Here is a 19,615-nt window from a genome sequence, read left to right on the forward strand (position 1 = left end):
TCAGGTTTCACCAGGCTAGTCAGGGACAGACAGAGCTGCCACAGCCAGCTGCCCTCCCCCTGCATCAAAGGCCATACGCAGTCATGACTCCTGGAAGGTTTGAGGCTGTTACATGCTAGCGAGTTACTTGCCAGGTTTTGAACAGCCAACAGCATTTCTGGATAGTGATACTAATGCTAGAATTCTGCCCCTGGGGCCCTGTCATCTGGATCTCAGCCTGGAACAGTCTTGCAAGGAAATGGAAAAGCTGCAAAAGTGCAGGGAACTAACTTCAGGCCAATTTGTTTGTTTTTTCTTGCTTTTTTGAGCCAGGGTCTTGCTTTATTACCCAGACTGGAGTGCAGTGGTGCGATCCCGGCCGACTGCAACCTCCGCCTCCCAGGTTCAAGCGTTTCTCCTGCCTCAGCCTCCCAAGTAGCTGGGACTACAGGAGCCTGCTACCATGCCTGGCTTTTTGTATTTTTAGTAGAGACGGGGTTTCACTGTATTGCCCAGGCTGGTGTCGAACTCCTGAGCTCAGGCAATCTGCCCGCCTCGGCCTCCCAAAGTGCTGCGATTACAAGCGTGCCACTGCGCCCAGCCCGTTCCTTTTTTGCTCTGGGCCAAGCTCCTATTTTGGGGGAGGCTACTACTCCCAATAGGAGGCAGGAAAACAGCTGGGCTGTAAGAAAGGAACCAGCACATCACCAAACTGTCCTTTGTAGGGTACCCTGAATACACCACAAAGATATAACCACGTGTAAAGTGCAGAGCTGGGGTTTCTGGGACAAAGATGTACACTCTTATTTTAGTATGTTTCAACCAAAATTCAACAGTATTAAGGATTTACCTTCATGAACCCGAGACCAACAGAACAAAGGGAGTAGGGCCCCGTATCTTTTGTTTTCCTTTTTGTGGAGAACGGGGTCTCGCTATATTGCCCAGAGGTCCTGAACTCCTGGGCTCAAGCTATCCTCCCGTCTCTGCCTCCCTGAGAGCTGGGATTACAGGCGTGAGCCACCGCGCCCGGCAGGGCCCCTTATCTCTAGACTCTGTCCCCAAGAATCTAGTCTTGGGCCTGTAACCGGCCATCCTGGCTTTGGCTCTCTGGCCACAGCGATAGCCACAGTCGGAATGGGCTGCTGGGAGGGTGCAGGAGAGCTGGACTGTGCCGCAGACGCACGCCACCGCAAGGCCCAGGCTGCAGCACTCCCTCCTCCACCCAGGGGAAGGGGGACAGCAAAGCCAGTTTGGGTGCTGCCCTAAAGGAAAGCAGCTCATGAGGCCTTACCGCCCTGACACCAATTCATGTCACTCTTTGTGACTGGAGCTACACTCAGCCCCACTTTCTATCAGCATTTCCCCTGTGCAAAGGAAGACAAAAAAAAAAAAAAAAAAAATCACATCTAGTTTTATAGGCATTTAATAGTTTACCAATTGGTACAATAAGATTTTTTAATATGCAGAAAACATGAATAAATTTTGTTTTACACAGTCTGAGAGCAACAAATCTTACTGTAAAACACGAGAGCAATATTATATACATTCCTTTACTGATTTTTTAAAATTGTGTCAATATCTTCAGTGAACTCTTACAATCTGGGGAACTGTTTTCCTCAATTACTTCTGCAACGTTCATACGAGATCAAGGCTTGCGTTCATGTCAGTGTCGGGATCAACTCGAAGAGTTTGTGTTTGTCTCTAACATCTTCAGAGTGAGCTTTAGGGATGCCTGAAGGATGGACAGTACAAGCAAGCAGCTACTTCCATGATACAGTGGGAAGATAGAAAGGCCTATTCAGTCCAGCCGTGACCTGTAAATCCAGCTTGCCCTCCCCCCCACCCCACTGGAAAAAAAAAATCCAAAACCTTTTTCCACCAGTTTTTTACATGTCGCTTCTCTACCAGGAGATTCTTCTTTGCGTCATCTAGATTAATGAACACACTGGACTTATATACAGCTGGACAAGAAAGAGTAACCAATTTAAGTGCCTTTTCCTTCAACAATTTTAACTTCAGTTGCTTAAGGATGATCAAGCCACCAATGTCAACAAAATATCCTTTACTTTTAAATAGTTTTTCTTTAAATAAGTTTAAAGAAAATCTATTTAACGAGTGATATTACTGGGAAGTTCACACAGAAACAGAAAGAGGCGAATGGGAGAGCAGGGCACTGGCAGTGGGGAGACCGGGCTTGGTAAATCTAAAGCCAAAGCTTCCAAAGACTACAGCGAACGCTCCCCAGCCCGGGACGACTTGCTAACTAACTAGTGATTTTGAGAGTAGTGCTCTGGGCACACCATTGGTCACACCACACACAGATGAACCAGGACGGTCTTAGTCTCCTAAAGTGCAAGATGCCATGACAACAGGGAACTAGGCTCCACGCGATGTCTAAACCAGTCTCCGTGGCTTGCACTCTCAAGAGTGCAGCTAGGATTTCTTGGGCACGTTACAGATACATATTTGGGTGGCACTGGAATGTCTATTTTCACACACACACACAGTCAATAATCATCTGAGGATGCAATTCTACCAGCTTTTTATTTCTTAAATAAGTGGCCAATTTGATTGAGAAAGTGACAAAGCAGCAGTGAACCTCTAAACCAATTAATAAAAGTCCTCTACTTACAATCCAAACCAGTAACCTCATCATTGTCCTTATCCCAGGCAAGGCACAGGGTTAGACAGCAGACAGAGAAAACAGAGAACACAGTCAGAAAGGGCATCAACAGGACAGTGTCAGACAGCAGTGCAGGAAACCTTTGCAAATCTGATTCCAGGTTGTAGACGGACCGCTCTCCCCCACCCCTTCGTTATTAAACAGGGCTCATTACATGTGGACCCAGTTGTGGGCCATCCCTGAGATTCAATGTTCGCTGCTTCTCACATGGAGGATCTCTGGTAACTCAATTCAGCAGCAGGCTGTGGCAATCTCCCAAGTAAGGATAACTTTGTTTACAGAGTAATCGTTTCCTCCTCCTTTGTCAACGCAAGTCGCTGTGTGCTGCAGGGGAAGACACGCTTGCTTCCTCCTGCATCGGTACCATTCTCCTTTATTGTTCAATATCTATGAGTGATTTCTAGATGTTGTGGCTTACCCTTAAACAATTCATGCTAAAAATGAATTAAAATACAAGACATTTATACATGTACAAACAAATGTTAAGATGCACCATTTCTATGTATTTATATTTCTCAAAATAGGACAGAAAATAGCAGCAAACAAGAACAAAGATATTTTCCATAGTTTTTGTAGAAAAATCCAGTCAGAAGAGCTAAGGGAGAAAGACTTTTCAATGTAAGCAGGGTTGTGAGGCAATATTGTCCTGAAAATTCACCTACTGTATGTATTTAAGGAATTAGCTTAAGATGTAATTTTTGTCCTCAAAAATAGCCATTAGTTCTCAAAACTTTCCCTTCCAGAGACATCTCTCAGGAATCTAAAGACAAACAAGCAAAGAAACAAACAAAAAGACACAAGCTAGACATAAAGCTGCTTCTAGTTAATATACGGCCTAGTCTCTGTGTGTATCTACAGGACGCTAACTCTCACCCTTTGTCTTTTGAAGGAACCAAATTTCCATTAAATACTAAAGGGGACATTTAAAAAATCACATAGTACACAAATGAATAAAATGCCATTCAGAATTTTATCTTTGTTAAACTGTCACTGTTATCTCATTGTTCTGTTAACTTTTCAAATAACTTCCTTGGAAACAAAAAAAACCTGTTGGTTAGCTAAGCAATGGAATTCTTTATTAATAATTGACAATGGAATAGTGCTCCAAAAGTCATGGGTAAAAATTCTCTTAAACCTACTTGTAACTTTGGGTCAAAATATACAACATATCTGGGCTGTGTAAAACGTCGAGCGGCTAAACTAGAGGGGGACATAACGGAAGTGATTTTCCTTCGGCTGGAAAAAAATCCCCAGAGTCAGACCTAGTTTTCAGAAGCATTAAGATGAAAAAGGGTTTGTTCTAAAGCATGGCATTCCACAGCAAGATTTATTCTACTTGTCCGTTTTAGCACTTTTTCAAAAACCCAGGACTAAGGACATGGAGGTTGATGTGTATGATACACACATATAGACTTATCCACTTACAGATAGGCCCATATACTTACAAACATTTACATATAAACAAAAGGTGAAAACAGTACATTTGTATGCACGCTCCATTAAACCCTGTCATTTTTTTAAAACTTGTAAGTGAAACACAGTTTAAATCAATATCAGATTCATGTTGAAAAACAAACTGCTGTATTCCTCCCACTCCTTTCAAATGGGCACACAGAACCTTCTCAGTATTTCTCTGTCATTATGTAATGCACATTGCACATCCCTAAAAAACACCAAAAACAAATAGTGATTTGTACCATGACACACTCAATGGGAAGATTAAATTCTACTTGGAAGTCACATCACTACACAGTCTAATAGTATGGAGAATACAACTAGAAGGATGTCTAGTGTGGAAAATAGAAGCTTAGAGTATGACAGTATTTTTTGACCTGTTTACAAAGCATTAAGACCAAAATGAAATAAATGAGTTGCTATTAGCTGCTGAGATTTTTCTTGAGATTTACAGTCATTTTCTTACATAAATATACCACTAGCCTCTGCGTGATAGGCTGCCAAAACAAATATATCCTACTGATTTGGCAAATGTGTCATGACAAAAATTCCAATGTATAATCCCCATTCATTACATAGATGGTTCAGAAGATTTTGAATTGTAGCCTTATTATCTAAAATCCTTAAAGAAGATTTATTAAGCACACTTAAGTGATGTTACATAGATACACATTTCAGAAAAAGCCCTAATAACCACCACTTTTCCCCAAATGAGGCCATCAAGTCAGGCACCAACAGATAGCAGAAAGAAAAACAGGAATTAATAATCCAACATAAAATGACACTGTCAACTATTCAGTTTAGTGCCCTAGTTCAATTGATTCAACTTCTGCCTTCGTAGGCCTGGTGTGACCAATGCCAGCCCAGGTTTTTAAACCCCTATGGTACTTCTAGACAACGTATGTAAATTTACAGTATACAATTTGGATTCACCATGCATGAATACTTTGTGTGTAACATTTAATAAGCTCAATCTACATCCAGAATAATTTACATGAAAGGACAATATTTATTTAAACAGAGCTCAATGGGGTAACCATGGTATCATCAGAGTGCATCCAGAGGAAAAGAGGGAGGAGGGGCCGAAGGAGACGCAATCAACGGCACTCCCACACTTTTACTGTTTGATCTACGCTGCCAGTGACGACATAGGGTGCCGTCTTGTGGAAATCTGAAATAAAAAGAAATGGTTTATTTAAAAATCAGACGTAAGCCTGGGCAACAAACACAGTGAGACCCCCTCTCTACAAAATACAAAATTAAAAAAAAAGTTAGCCGGGCATGGTGGTGTGTGCCTGTAGTCCCAGCTGCTCGGGAGACTAACGCAGAACTGTTTGAGCTGGGAAGTCGAGGATGCAGCGAGCCATGACTGCACCACTGCACTCTAGCCTGGGTGACAGAGCAAGACCCTGCCCGGTCCCAACCCTCCATCACACTGAGCCTGATAAAATTTTTAATGAGCCACAAAACAAGAAAGTCCAAATGCCAGGAGTGTTCTTGTTTCTCTAATACACCATAACCCAAGAGGGTATCTAGTTTGCCAATTCAGTTAGGGAAGTTGAGACTTAATGATCAAATCCTGTATTAACATCTCAATGAAAACGCCTGTTCCTGTTTGGCCCATCCCAAATGGGGCTCAAATCTTTTTTTTTCTTTTTTGAGGGGCAGGGTCTCACTATGTTGCCCAGGCTGGAGTGCAGTGGCTGTTCCAAGGTGTGATCCCACTACTGATCGACAAGGGAGTTTTGACCTGCTCTGTTTCCTTGGGCAACCTGGGAGTCTCCTGTTCCCAGGAGGTCACCATATTGATGCTGCACTTAGTGCAGACATCCGATCAGCACAGCACACTGTAACCCAGAACTCCTGGGCTCAAGCAATCCTCCAGCCTCAGCCTCCTGAGTAGCTGGGACTAAAGGCACAGCAGGGCTCAAATCTAACAATACAGAGTCTCGCCATATCCATTTACTGAACATGTTCCAGGCATGGCATAAACGCTCCATCTTTGTGCCTAATCCTTGAAGCAATCCTGTGAGGCAGGTATTAGCCCATCTTACCGAGGCTTCGGTCCATTATACTTTAGTGCATTTATTATACCTGACTGTATTCACTACCTTAAATTCCAGATTCAAGTCCAGATGACAGTGAGGATGTTTACTCAAATCAAATACAATTTCCTGAGTTTCTAGTATCTGATGGTATACACCTGCCAGAGGGAAAGGCTGAGGAAAATTTTGTTTGAGAAACAAACTAATAGGGGAGAAAAATTACTCATCAGAGTGGTAAGTAACCTCTTCACAAATTCTGGTTTCCAAAACCAGTGTTGTGCAGTGGAGAAAGTAATGTTTTTACTGTAAGGCTAACAATGGAAAGAGTTAAGAGGAAAGGAGAATTTAAAACAAATGGTAAGAATCCACAAAATTTTCATCTGTCTTCTCTATTCTGCTCTGAAAGCACAGTCATTTCTTACCTGGCAAAGTCCACACGATTATGTAAAACACTGTTTGTCTGGCACTCCAAAATCTAATGTTCAGAGACCTCACGAGGCGTACATACCCAAGGAGGTAACAAAGTGTTCATGCGCATTGAGGGTCTTCATGCATCGCTTGTTCTTGTAATCCCACACGCGTAGGGTCTTGTCATCAGCACAACTCAAAATAAACTTCCCCCCAGAATGGAACAGAACTCCACGTACCCAGTTATCATGACCCACCTTAAAAACAAAAGTTATTTGACTCAGTAAAAGGCAAAATGTTTAAATAGCATCTATTTCATAATACAATAAAACTATACATACCAAAAACATCAAAAGACCAAAAGAAAATAAAAGTCTAGGGGATTCTAGATTAAAGGAAATTGAAAACCCATAAGACATGAGCATCGAATATAATGTACAATCCCTGACTGGGTCCTGGATGAGGGTTAAAAAGAAGTCACGCAGGGCATTATGGAAATAACAACAACAAATCTGAATATGTAGTCTATCAATGGTAAATTTCTTGAGTGTGATTAATTTTATTGTGGTTATTTATATACTATCCTTGTTCTTAGGTGGTTCATGCTAAAATACTTGGGGGTAAAGTGTTACGATGTCTCCAAAGAACGCTCAAATGATTTCAGCAAAATATACACACATACATGAAGGAAAACCAACAAATGCTAACTAGGTGAAGGATATACAGGCATTCACTATATATCCATCCATCCATCCATCCATCCATCCATCCATCCATCCATCCATCCATCCAATCATCCATCCATCCATCCATCCATCCATCCATCCATCCATCCATCCAATCATCTATCCATCCATCCAATCCATCCATCCATCCATCCATCCATCCATCCATGCATCCATCCATCCAATCATCCATCCATCCATCCATCCAGCCATCCAATCATCCATCCATCCATCCAATCATCCATCCATCCAATCATCCATCCATCCAATCATCCATCCATCCATCCAATCATCCACCTAATCATCCATCTAATCATCCATCCATCCATCCAACCATCCATCCATCTAATCATCCATTCATCCATCCACCAACCATCCATCCATCATCCATCCATCCATCCATCCATCCATCCAATCATCCATCCATCCATCAATCATCCATCCATCTAATCATCCGTCCATCCAATCATCCATCCAATCATCCATCCAATCATCCATCATCCATCCATCCATCCATCCATCCATCCATCCAATCATCCATCCAGCCATCCATCCATCCAGCCATCCATCCATCCAGCCATCCATCCATCCAATCATCCATCCATGCATCCATCCATCTAATCATCCATCCATCTCATCATCCATCCATCTCATCATCCATCCATCTATCCATGCATATTTCCCCTGTCACAGCAGTTCCGTTCTTGCGATTTAAGGACATGACCAGAGATTTAGTTAACGAAGATGTTCACAAAGCACTGTCTGTAGATCAGTGTAGAGCATCTAACAACATAAGCAAGGATCACATACTTTCTAAATTAAAGGTTTGCTACAAAGCTACCTTAAGGGGCATGATACCATTTTTATAAAAAATAGCACATTCATCTACACATTAAGAAAAAGGCTTAGAACTGCACAGTTGAACATGGTAGCTACTGTCCATGTATGCCTACTTTAATATATAATAGTTAAGATTACATACAACCAACAATTTAGTTCTTCAGTCTCACTAGCCACATTTCAAGAGTATAACAGCTGCATGTGGCTAGTAGCTACCACGCTGGATAGTGCAGTTATAGCACAGCATTGCAAAGTTTTGTTTTGTTTTAAAAAGAGACAGCAACTCTGTTGCCCAGGCTGGAGTACAGTGGCATGATCACTATATATAGGAGGATTCAAGTAATCCTCCTGCCTTAGCCTCCTAAGTAGCTAGGACTATAGGCATGCATCATCATGCATGACTAATTTTTAAACTTTTATTTTGGTAGAGACAGGGCCTCATTATGTTGCTCAGGCTGGTCTCAAACTCCTGGGCTCCTCCTGCCTTGGCCTCCCAAAGTGCTGGGATTACAGGCGTGAGCCATGGTGCCTGGCCAAGAGTATGTTTTTCTTTTTTCTTTTCTTTTTTTTTTTTTTTTTTGGAGACAGAGTCTCACTTTATTGCCTAGGCTGGAGGGCCATGGTGCGATCTCGGCTCACTGCAATCTCTGTCTCCCAGGTGCAAACGATTCTCGTGCCTCAGCCTCCTGAGTCGCTGAGATTACAGACATGCACCATCATGCCCGGCTTTTTTTTTTTTTGAGATGGTTTCACTCTGTTGCCCAGGCTGGAGTACAATGGCGTGATCTTGGCTCACCGCAACCTCTGCCTCCCAAGTTAAAGCAATTCGCCTGCCTCAGCCTTCCCAAGTAGCTGGGATTACAGGCATGTGCCACCATGCCTGGCTAATTTTGTGTTTTTAGTAGAGACGGGGTTCCTCCATGTTGGTCAGGCTGGTCTCCAATTCCTGACTTCAGGCGATCCACCTGCCTCAGCCTCCAAAAGTGCTGGGATTGCAGGAGTGAGCCACTGCGCCTGGCCTGCTTTATTTTAATTATATATCATGTTTTCTTAACAGCAACATGGTATAGCTGAACTCAGCTCAGAATACTACTAGAGGAGAGTTTCATTTTAATTAATTAATTAATTTATTTATTTATTTATTTTTTGAGGCGGAGTCTCACTCTGTCGCCCAGGCTGGAATGCAGTGGTGCCATCTCCGGTCACTGCAAGCTCCGCCTCCCGGGTTCACGCCATTCTCCTGCCTCAGCCTCCCGAGTAGCTGGGACTACAGGCACCCACCAGGATGCCTGGTTAATTTTTTGTATTTTTAGTAGAGACGGGGTTTCACCATGTTAGCCAGGATGGTCTCGATCTCCTGACCTCGTGATTCGCCCGCCTCGGCCTCCCAAAGTGCTGGGATTACAGGCGTGAGCCACCGCGCCCGGCCTAGAGTTTCATTTTCTAATCAGTTCTTGAAGATGCTTCCACATGTGTCTGTCATATCCTACAGAGAGACAATCACTTCAAGGTATCATTAGCACCTAAAAAATCTCTAAACAAACGTGGAAGCCAAATTATAAAAACTACTACTAAATGAACATCCACAGATCTCCTTGGAACTCCTTTAGGCACATAGGAATGTCCACAATCCGTTACTAGTATTGACATATCTTTCTATGGAAATACAGATGCTCCTAAATATGCCAAATAAACTAGATCATGTGAGCAAGGAGGTATAACAGTTAAAAGGATTCATATAAATAAAGTGAAACAGAGAAACAAACATCTTCAACAGTGAACAGGTCTCTAAGAATGCTGCTTTTTCTCATAAGAGATATTACACATTTATTTTTTTTTTTGAGACGGAGTCTCGCTCTGTCGCCCAGGCTGGAGTGCAGTGGCACGATCTTGGCTCACTGCAAGCTCCACCTCCCGGGTTCATGCCATTCTCCTGCCTCAGCCTCCCGAGTAGCTGGGACTACAGGCGCCCGCCACCACGCCCAGCTAATTTTTTGTATTTTTTAGTAGAGAAGGGATTTCACCATGTTAGCTTGATCTCCTGACCTCGTGATCCACCAGCCTCGGCCTCCCAAAGTGCTGGGATTACAGGCGTGAGCCACCGTGCCCGACCGAGATATTACACAATTTTTAAAGATACAGTGAGCTAGTAGCATCTCCCCCTCAAACACCGACTGGCTCTACAGATTCTTTATAGAACCTGCATTCTAGAGAAATAACTTTCACATCACTATAACAACAACAAAAGCTAAAGGAAAACTATAAAGAAGTTATTTTAAAGCCCAGAATAATTCAGATTATTTAATAAGATATCATAAAGCACTAATCCAAAAAGGTATAAATAGTGAAGATGCAAAAGAAACGGTAAGATTATGCAAACTTACGAGGGTCATAAGGCACATGCCAGTACTGACATCCCACATCTTAATAGTCTTGTCTCTGGATCCAGATAGCAAGAATGGCCCAGGTTTACCACTTTTTTTAGTCTACAGAAAACATAATAAAAATTAAGTTACCCACACAAGAAGTTAGGTACGGACTTTAAATGGCTTCTAATAATGATCTATATTTCCAATTTTGTTGCATTTTGGTTTTTTGTTTGTTTTCAGACGGAATCTTGCTCTGTCACCCAGGCTGGAGTACACTGGTGCAACCTTGGCTCACTGCAACCTCCGCCTCCCGGGTTCAAGTGAATCTCCTGCCTCAGCCTCCCAAGTAGGTGTGATTACAGGCACGCGCCACCACACGTGGCTAATTTTTGTATTTTTAGTAGAGACGGGGTTTTGCCATGTTGGACAGGCTGGTCTCGAACTCCTAACCTCAGGTGATCAGCCCACCTCGGCCTCCCAAAGTGCTGGAATTACAGGCGTGAGCCACTGCGCCCGGCCCAATTTGTTTTTATCTGTTGAAATACACAAGTCTTTCACACCATACCTATGCTATACAGGAAGGACCCAGATAATGTAAGAACAGAAAGTCTCTATTTAGGTTAGGACTCAGTTTTCATAAAACCAACAGATAATAAATTTACTTTTCAAGATTTCTGTAATCACTATTTAATTTAGCTTTTACAAATCCAACCAAAATCAAATTTATTTATTTATTTATTTATTTTTATCTGGGTTAGGGAATATTCGTTTATTTCAAGACAGGGTCTCATTCTGTCACCCAAGCTGGAGTACAGTGGAACAATCATAGCTCATTGCAGCTTTGAACTCCCGGGATCAAGCGATCTTTCTGCCTCAGTCTCCCTAGTGGCTGGGACTACAAGAGTGCACCACCACACCTAGCTAAGTTTTTGAAAAATTTTTCCCTCATTAGTATAGTGGTGAGTTAAAAAAAAAAAAAAGTTTTCTGTAGAGACAGGGGTCTCGCTATGTTGCTCAAACTCCTGGGCTCAAGTGATCCTCCTGCCTTGACTTCCCAAAGTGCTGGGATAACAGGCGTGAGCCACCGTACCTCTGGAGGTGCGATGCACCAGAATCAAATTTATGAGATACAGCATGTAACCACCACCAGAGGGCAGTAAACAGAATCTCAAAATGCAATCAAAATAAAGAGAACTCACAAGAGAAGATTCATTGAGAAAAATAAGTGGGATGGGGGTAGGGGGAGAGGAAACTGCTTCCTTTGTTTATTGAAATGTAGTTTTAAAAATACATGATAGGAATGCCTCTATCAAAATCAATGTGAGGCCACGCACAGTGGCTCATGCCTGTAATCCCAGTTGGGAAGTTGAGGTGGTCAGATCACTTGAGGTCACGAGTTTGAGAGCAGCCTGGTCGACATGGCAACATCTTGTTTCTACTAAAAATATAAAAATTAGCTGGCAGGGTGGTACATGCATCCGTGGTCCCAGCTACTCAGGAGGCTGAGGCAGGAGAATCGCCTGAACCTGGGAGGCGGAGGTTGCAGTGAGCCAAGATCATGCTACTGTACCCCAGCCTGGGCAACAGAGTGAGACTGTCTCAAAAACAAACAAAACTTTTAGACCATTCATTTTCATTCATTTATTAGAAACAGGGATCTTGCTATGTTGTCCCAGGCTGAACTTTAACTTCTGGACACAAGTGATCCTCTTGCCTCAGCCTCCTGAGTGGCTACGATTATAGCCATGTGCCGCTGTACCTTGTAATTTTTAATGTATTAATAATAAAGACCAAAATCATAACGATCACAAAGAAATGTGTTAAAGCTCCAGGCTCAGCTAGTACTTTTAAATGATCAAGAACATCAGAGGCCGCCATGTGAAATAGTCTTCATTTAAAGAAACATTTATACTATCACATCTGGGATTAATTTTAAAAAATAAATACTGAACTGCATTTTACCATAAATTTATAAATAAAATGATTATGTTCATTAATGAAGGCTATTTTTCTGACAGAAAACTTTAACCTCTCCCTCAAGTTTGGTCTTACATTGAGATGATCTCATAACAATGGTTTTTCTGATAAATTTTAATTCTTTAGGAGAATACCCATCACATATCAAATCAAGGATAGGCTGACAGCAATAATAATCACTGGTTAAATAATGTAAACACATCTGCAAGCTGTGAAGAGTAGAGAATTTCAGGATTCAGAATTGTGGGATGCAGATTTTTAAATGCATTAACAGCCCTGAAACTGGGAATTAGCAAAGTTATCTAAGGATTTAAGATAAAATAAAACCATGAAGACAAGTTTGTATCTACAGTACCTCAGATCCTGTTGCTTCAGAGATGGAGGAATAGGAGCTTTCTGGAGCCCAGGAAATGCATTCTACCACATGCTCGTGCTCTCGGAGCTCAGCCTTGCATTCCTTTGTTGCTACGACCCATACACGCACAGTCTGGTCATTGGAACAGCTGGCTATCAGAGTGCCATCTTGATTTGGTCGTACCATACGTACCCATTCTCTGTGTCCTGTGAATGTCTTCACACAGTAGCTGTCAAAATAAATAATAACTTACATTGTGAATGACAATCATCAGGACACTTCCCAGAAGTGATACAAACATATGTACTGGGATGAAGAGAATGGTACCAAGTTAGAGATGCAAGTCGACAGAAAAAATGTACAATCCTGGTTAATTAAAGTGGGAACAATAAGCTAACAGACGTATCATTAAGGAGCTAATAAAATCAACATCTAGAAGATAAAATATGTATAAGAAATAAAATCTTTCAAAACTAAATGCACACTGAAAAATATTTCTAGCCATATTGGAAAAAAGCTATGCTCTACTAATCTGAGTAAAACTAGTAACTTTGTATTACAAAAATCGGTAATTCTACGCACAACCAAATTCAGCCTAACAGAGGTATACCAGCACAAAGATTATTTACACTTTAAACCCACAGAGAGATCACCTAAAAGACGACCACAGAGGAAATAAGCCATTACACAGAAATGCTTCTCAAGGACATAGCGTCTCTCCTTACAATGTCTCTGTGCTCCTTTTTGGGGGACATGTACAGACCAAACTTAATTTTAAAGTATATTTAATATGACTGTCATAATGATTATTCTGGGTTAAAGTTGAAATGACTGTAACACCAGAACACAATTTTGTTTTGTTTTTTATAAATGTGTCTTTAAGCTGATGCCTTTTCTTTTTTTTGAGACGGAGTCTCACTCTTGTTGCCCAGGCTAGAGTGCAATGGCAAGATCTCGGCTCACTGCGACCTCCGCCTCCCGGGTTCAAGTGATTCTCCTGCCTCAGCCTCCCGAGTAGCTGGGAGTACAGGTGTGCGCCACCACACCCGGCTAATTTTTGTATTTTTAGTAGAGACGGGGTTTCATCATGTTGGCCAGGCTGGTCTTCAATTCCTGACCAGGTGATCTGCCCGCCTTGGCCTCCCAAAGCGCTGGGATGACAGGCGTGAGCCACTGCACCTGGCTGCTGATGCCTTTTCAACTAAACTTACTTACCCAGTTTGCACTTCCCACATTTTTATAGTTTTATCCCTTGAGGCAGACACTATATGATCTCCATTGGGCATGATGGCTACTGAAGAAACATTGTGGTCATGGCCTAAAACACATAACAGCAATATATTATGAAGTAATATACCACCAAGAGCAATGAAACATCAATTGACCATGGGATTTTACCATGGGGTTTCACTATGTCAAAGTAAGTTCTAAATATACTGGATTTTATACAAATTGGATAAGAAACCTGGATTTACACGATAAAGTTAAAAAAATCAGTAAAAACAACCCACAAGGAAATAGTCAACTCCATTTAGGATTAAATTTCAACCTGTACAAATGGTTTAAAAACAAAAGGCATCACGATGATCAATAATTGAATATATTCATATACTTACCTCAGTGAGTCTGAATGTTTACATATGAACGCTAGGAAAACAATTTTTTTTTTTTTTTTTTTTTTTGTGAGGCAAGGACTTGCTCTGTTACCCAGGCTAAAGTGCAGTGGTGCAATCATATCTCACTGTAGCCTTGAACTCCTGGGCTCAAGAGCTCTTCCCGCCTCAGCCTGTCGAGTAGCTAGAACTACACAGGTGTGTACCACCACACCTGGTACCACCACACCCACAACTATTTTATTTTTTGTAGAGACAAGGTCTCCATATTTTGCCCACACTCGTCTCGAACTCCTGTCCTCAAGCAATCCCTCCTGCCTTGGCCTCCAAAAGTGCTGAGATTATAGGTGTGAGCCACTGTGCCTAGTTCTAGGTTGATATTCTAAGATATAAAAAAGATAAAGCGAATGGATACGAAAAATGGGGAATTGGTTCTCTGTTTAAAATGGTGGGCCAGGTGCAGTGGTTTACACCTGTAATCCCAGCACTTTGGGAGGCCGAGGCGGGTGGATCACCTGAGGTCAGGAGTTCAAGACCAGCCTGGCCAATATGGTTAAACCCTGTTTCTACTAAAAATAAAAAAAATTAGCCGGGTGTGGTGGTGCTTGCCTGTATTGCCAGCTACTTTGGAGTCTGAGGTGGGAGAATCATTTGAACCTGGGAGGTGGAGGCTGCAGTGAGCCAAGATTGTGCCACTGTACTCCAGCTTGGGTGACAAAGCAAGAGGCCATCTCCCCCCCCCAAAAAAAAAGGGGGGTGTTGGGGGTAAAAAAAAATGCATTAGAAAGAACTCTTTTTAAAGTTAGAGCTATAAGATATAGACAACTTAAAGAAAAATAAATGATAGACCTTACGTGGCTCACGCCTATAATTCCAGCACTTTGGGAGGCTGAAGTCAGGAGTTCGAGACCAGCTTGACCAACATGGTGAAACCCCGTCTCTACTAAAAATACAAAAATTAGACGGGCATGGTGGCGCGTGCCTATAATCCCAGATACTCAGGAGGCTGAGGCAGGAGAATCACTTAAACCTGGGAGGCGGAGGTTGCAGTGAGCCAAGATCGCGCCACTGCACTCCAGCCTGGGTGACAGAGTGAGACACCGTGTCAAAAAAAAAAAACAAAAAAAAAACAAAAACAAAAAACAGTGTTCATGCGTGGAATTCCTGTAATTGTAAACTTCCCCAATGCATTTAATTTGGGGCAGGGGGTGGGGAAAACACAACCTTCAAATTATGCCCTCTAGGTAAACACATAGTTTACTCACGTGTTAACATCATGGATAATCTGTATGTGCTCCTCGTACAAACTCTCAACATTCAAATGTCATCATGTATAAAGAAACAACAAAAATCCCCATGTAATGAGCATCTCCTATGTGGCAGGTACTACACCAAGATGATTTATCCTATGACTTCATTTTATCCTCATGACAACTCTATGACTCTGGTATTATTACCTCTGTTTTGCAGATGAAAGAGGTTTAAATTTTCTAATACCGTAAGTAGACAAGTAGGAATTTGAACCCAGGTATCTGACTCCAAAGCAAATATACTCTCTTTCCACAAAACATACTGCCTCAGAAAACAGTTCCCACAACAAGACCGGGGAAATAACAATGAATGAGGGCATGGGACATGTGCGCTCATTTCATTTAAGTGAGCAAGAGAATCTGGGCTCGTTTTCACTCGACCTACTCTCTCTGGACTTCAGTTTCCCAACTAAGAAAAATTAAAACACCAACAAAACCATTTTTAACTCAAATACAGATAAATGACCTGGCAGTTTTTCTTACCAAAAAATACTCATACAAATATTTTACGTAAAGTACTAAAAGATACTTAAAACTTCATAACGGAAATCACTCTCAACTACTGTGGCTTTTCCCTGGACTATCTACGTGGTATGCTAGTCCACCAATACTGACAGTTCAGAGGTGAATAAAGGAATCCTGCACACTGTTAGAAACAATATTCACTCTGAAGTATCATGATAGAAATTACTATTAAAGCACTATCCTCTACCCCTTACCGTGCATGGTTCTGATGCATTCAAAGCCCTGAAAATCCCATAGTTTAATGGTCATATCTGCAGAACAGGAAGCCAGAAGCTTGCCGCTGTGGTCGAATGAAATGTCCTGTACAGAGTCTGTATGTCCTTTAAGAGTTCGTTCAAAATCTCCAGTCTCATAATCCCACACCTGTCAAGTGAACAGAAAATTGGTTAACACCAACTCCATCACTCCTTTCTTGTTTCACATTTGCACTCAGCAGGCCAGTCTGGCACCTTATTGAGTAATTAACCGAACAAGTAACAAAGAGTAACTATTTTAGAAATACTGTATCTCATGTATAAATTGGTCTCTTTTTCTACAGGGAAAACTAATGTTGCAATTATTAAAATCTATCTCTAGTACCACATTTATAAGGTTTCTATCACATAACCAACTGTAATAGTGATAAGGTATACAAAGTCACAAGACACAGTCCGCTCCCCGTCTCAGAGCAGGAATGACATGTAAATAAGGAAACTTAAGGGGAAGAAATAAGAGGAAAGAAAGAGAAAGAGATGGAAAGGAAAGAGAAAGAAAGGGGAAGGGGAAGGGAAGGAGCTTCAAGGGGCTATAGCAAGCATTTGTATGTAGAATATCTGAAGAACAATGGATGAATAGTCGATCCTATTAGACCAGCAGAACTCAGACATCTAAAGGGCCAAGGAAAGATTTCAAAAGATGTAAACTGTTCACAACTAGCAAATGAACAAAAGCATATGTCATTTTGAGTTAAAAAATGAAATATGGCTGGGTGCAGTGGCTCACGCCTGTAATCCCAGCACTTTGGAAAGCCAAGGCGGACGGACCACGAGGTCAGTTCGAGATTATCCTGGCTAACATGGTGAAACCCTGTCTCTACTAAAAAACACAAAAAATTAGCCAGGCATAGTGGTGGGCGCCTGTACTCCCGGCTACTCGGCAGGCTGAGGCAGAATGGTGTGAACATGGGAGGCGGAGGTTGCAGTGAGCCTACAGATGATCCTGGCCAACATGGTGAAACCCCCGTCTCTCCTAAAAATACAAAACTTAGCCAGGTGGGGTGGTGTGTGCCTGTGGTCCCAGCTAATCGGGATGGAAGGCTGAGGTGGGAGAATCACTTGAGCCCGGGCGGCGGAGGATGCAGTGAGCTGAGATTGCATCACAGCACTCCAGCCTGGGCAACAGAGCAAGACTGTCTCAAAAAAAAAAAAAAAAAAAAGAAAGAAAAAGAACAGTCACATTTTAAAAAGATAATTGTGGAGTGCAGTGGTGTGATCAGAGATCACTGTAGCCTCATACTCCTGGGCTGAAGAGATCTTCCTGTCTTAGTCTGTTGAGTAGCTGGGACTACACAGGTGTGCACCACCACACCTGGCTTTTTGATGTTTTGTAGAGATGGGGTCTCAGTATGTTGCCCAGGCTTATCTCGAACTCTTCCATTTTCTTTCTTTTTTTTTTTTTTTTTTTTTTGAGATGGAGTCTCGCTCTGTCGCCCAGGCTGGGGTGCAGTGGCACAATGTCAGCTCACTGCAACCTCTACCTCCCAGGTTCAAGCAATTTTCCCGCCTCAGCCTCCTGAGTAGCTGGGACTACAGGTGTGTGCAGCCACACCTGGCTAATGTTTGTATTTTCAGTATAGACGGGGTTTCACCATGTTGGCCAGGATGGTCTTGATCTCCTGACCTCATGATCCGCCCGCCTCGGGCTCCCAAGTACTGGGATTAAAGGTGTGAGTCACCGCACCTGGCCCTATTTTCTTTCTTCTCTTTCTCTTATTTTAATTGACAGGGTCTCCCTCTGTGGCCCATGGTGGAGTGGAGTGGTGTGATCACAGCTCACAGCAACCTCGAATTCTGGGCTTCAGTGTTGCTTCCATCTCAGCCTCGAGAGGAAGGAGGACTACAGGTGCACACCACCACACCCAGGTAATCTTTTCTTTTTTTGTAGAGACGGGGCCTCGCTATGTTGCCCAGGCTGATCTAGAGCTCCTGGCCTCAAATCTATCCTCCTGTCTTGGCTTTCTGAGTCACTGGGATTACAGGTGTGAGCCATTGTGCCTATCCCTCTTTCTGCTTCTTATCACAAATATTTTTCTGTGCCATTAAAAACTCAGGAAATATTACTTTTAAAAGAATTCTTGGCTGGGCGTGGTGGCTCATGCCTGTAATTCCAGCACTTTGGAAGGCCGAGACGGGCGGATCACCTGAGGTCAGGAGATCAAGACCATCCTAGCCAACATGGTAAAACCCCGTCTCTACTAAAAATACAAAAAATTGGCTGGGTGTCGTGGCGGGCACCTGTAATCCAAGCTACTCGGGAGGCTGAGGCAGGAGCATCGCTGGAACCTGGGAGACGGAGGCTGCAGTGAGTCAAGATCCTACCACTGCACTCCAGCCTGGGTAACAAGAGTGAAACTCCGTCTCAAAAAAAAAAAAAAAATTCTCATTGATGGCTAAATCACTATTATAGAAAACATGATAGTGAACATTTTTGAATATAAAAAAATTCTGTCCTCATTTCATAATACGTAGGTCAGACAGTAATGGGGAAAAACAATTAGTGGGTCAAAAAGTATAAACTTTTAAAGCCTTCATATACTCTGTTAAATTGATATCCCATAAGACTGTATCAAATGTAATGAGAATGACTACTTTATCAAACTCTTATCATCACTGGGAATTCTTATTTAATAGGTAAAATATCTTGACAATTTGACACACATATATATGTGCAGTGGCGCAATCTTGGCTCGCTGCAAGCTCCGCCTCCTGGGTTCACGCCATTCTCCTGCCTCAGCCTCCCGAGTAGCTGGGACTACAGGAGCCCGCCATCACTCCCGGCTAATTTTTTGTATTTTTTAGTAGAGACGGGGTTTCACCGTGTTAGCCAGGATGGTCTCAATCTCCTGACCTCGTGATCCACCCGCCTCGGCCTCCCAAAGTGCTGGGATTACAGGCATGAGCCACCGAGCCCAGTGCAATTTTTTTGTTTTTAAGACAGGGTCTCACTGTGTCGCCCAGGCTGGAGTACACTGGCTCAATTATAGCTCACTGCAGCCTCCAACTCCCAGGCTCATGTGATCCTCCCACCTCAGCCTCCCGAGTAACTAGGACTATAAGCATGCACCACCACACCC

General features: G+C 42.5%; 1 protein-coding gene across 3 annotated transcripts in view; it reads right to left on the minus strand.

Moving 5' to 3' along the window:
- Positions 1 to 1,386: 1,386 nt before the first annotated feature.
- Positions 1,387 to 19,615, minus strand: part of PAFAH1B1 (platelet activating factor acetylhydrolase 1b regulatory subunit 1) — a 94,454-nt gene continuing 76,225 nt past the window's right edge. For all 3 annotated transcript variants that reach the window (XM_030800477.1, XM_030800478.1, XM_030800479.1), the window contains 6 exons: positions 16,479 to 16,647; positions 14,052 to 14,154; positions 12,837 to 13,065; positions 10,520 to 10,621; positions 6,671 to 6,827; positions 1,387 to 5,288 (listed from right to left, as the gene is read on the minus strand). In XM_030800477.1, the coding sequence (XP_030656337.1) occupies positions 5,215 to 5,288; positions 6,671 to 6,827; positions 10,520 to 10,621; positions 12,837 to 13,065; positions 14,052 to 14,154; positions 16,479 to 16,647 (834 nt within the window). In that variant the 3' untranslated portion in view covers positions 1,387 to 5,214. The remainder of the gene's footprint in view (positions 5,289 to 6,670; positions 6,828 to 10,519; positions 10,622 to 12,836; positions 13,066 to 14,051; positions 14,155 to 16,478; positions 16,648 to 19,615) is intronic.

This window comes from Nomascus leucogenys, chromosome 19, assembly GCF_006542625.1.
Source record: "Nomascus leucogenys isolate Asia chromosome 19, Asia_NLE_v1, whole genome shotgun sequence".
Taxonomy (NCBI): domain Eukaryota; kingdom Metazoa; phylum Chordata; class Mammalia; order Primates; family Hylobatidae; genus Nomascus; species Nomascus leucogenys.